Source organism: Pteropus alecto, unplaced genomic scaffold, assembly GCF_000325575.1.
Source record: "Pteropus alecto unplaced genomic scaffold, ASM32557v1 scaffold170, whole genome shotgun sequence".
In the NCBI taxonomy this organism is placed as follows: domain Eukaryota; kingdom Metazoa; phylum Chordata; class Mammalia; order Chiroptera; family Pteropodidae; genus Pteropus; species Pteropus alecto.
In genome coordinates, this window is record NW_006429634.1 from 1,296,827 (window position 1) to 1,298,362 (window position 1,536).

Consider the following 1,536-nt stretch of genomic DNA (forward strand, 5'->3'; position numbering starts at 1 on the left):
GTGCATGTATGCAGAGGAGTGTAGGGGGCAGCCAATGGTTCCCATGCCTACCCTTGCCTATGGGATGTGACTCAGGTAGATGCCATGCCAGGCATTTACAAGTTGAGCCTGTTCCCACCTGGGGGGTGGGGGTGATGAAGCCCTGCCCCACCCTCATCCTTGGCCCTACTCCTTGGGACCTAAGCTGGAAGGAAGGAATTTTTGAGAGAGGTTGTCTCCCATGGCCTGGGGCCAGTCCTCTCACTGTCCAGAGAACTCTGCAAGTTGCTGTCTCCAGGAGTGTGGTACTGACTGATGAGCTTGGGATTCTAGTCTTGGCTATTCCATCTGGGCGAGTCATCTCCCTGATTTGGGTCTCAGTTTCCTGATTGGCAAAAGAGAAATATCCTAAAGGGACATAAGGCATTGTTGGCAGAGCAGCAAATGGTATAAGCAAGCAAGGAAGAGAGACAGGTGTTGGAAGCTGGGGTTAGAGAAGGTGCTGAGGATAAGTTGACATTTGAGCTGAGGTCTGAGAAATGAGAGACTCTCTGATGAGGGCCCGGAGGAAGAGAAAGGGTGTTCTAGGCAGAGGAGATACCTGAGCAAAGGCTAGCAGGTGGTATGATGGCTAGAAACCCAGCCTAGGGATGAAGTCACAGGCTGCCCAACTTCTTAGTCAGCCTCTTCCTTCTGAGGCCATATGATGATCTGATTAACATCTGACTCCTCCACTAGTCTATGCAGTAGGGACCCCATCTGTTTCTGTTGCTGCTCTTGCCATTGTGGCCCAAACAGTGTATGGTGCATCAAAGGTGCTCATTAAATATCTCTTAAAATGAATGAAAAGCCTCTCTGAATACAGGATGAACTTTGGGGCAAGAACTTGTTCCAACAATCCTCCTAAGAAATCTAAAACAGTGGTTTGCAAAGTGTGATCCTGGGTGCCTCTCCTGGGAACTTGTTAGAAATGCAAAATCTCCAGCCTCAACCTAGGCTTACCCTGTGGGGTCCAGTAATATGTTTTCACAAGCTCTTCAAGTTGATTCTGCTACACATTAAACTTTAAGAACCAAGGCTCTAAAATTATGTCCACAGGTACCCTAAGAGCCCATGAAGATGGAGAAGCTAGAATCATGGCAAAGCTTGGCCCAGGACCCAGGTATGCCTGACCCTTTCTCTTTCCCCAGCCCAATCTAAGGCACAAAGGCGAGCTCTATCATCCTCCCCATCAGGTTTCTGAGACGTGGAAACGCCAAGGGTCTAGAGTCAGGGGGCGGGGCATTCCTCCCGGGAGTAGAAGGTGGGGCCAAGTGTCTGAGCCCCGCCCCACCCCCGTTGCCCCGGGAAACCCCGGGTTGTAACAATAACCCGCTGACGCGCTTCTGGGAGGGATCCTGCCGAGTCCGTGGGCGGGACGGCCCTGCTGAGGACCAATGAAAGCGCTCGGGCCCCGCCCCCGCGCCTCCTCCCCCAGCGCTGATCAGGGGGCGGGGTCGTGCCCGCCGTTCCTCCCCTGCTCTGTAGGCGGCGCTATTGCTTGCAGGGGCTGCGGGG

At 53.3% G+C, this 1,536-nt stretch overlaps 1 protein-coding gene across 1 annotated transcript in view; it reads left to right on the plus strand.

Annotated features, from left to right (window-relative positions):
* The window catches only part of FOXO6 (forkhead box O6), a 24,357-nt gene that overhangs the window by 1,495 nt on the left and 21,326 nt on the right, over positions 1–1,536 (plus strand). The window contains exon 2 of the mRNA XM_006904011.3: positions 1,078–1,141. Coding sequence (XP_006904073.2) covers positions 1,116–1,141 — 26 coding nt within the window. The 5' untranslated portion in view covers positions 1,078–1,115. The remainder of the gene's footprint in view (positions 1–1,077; positions 1,142–1,536) is intronic.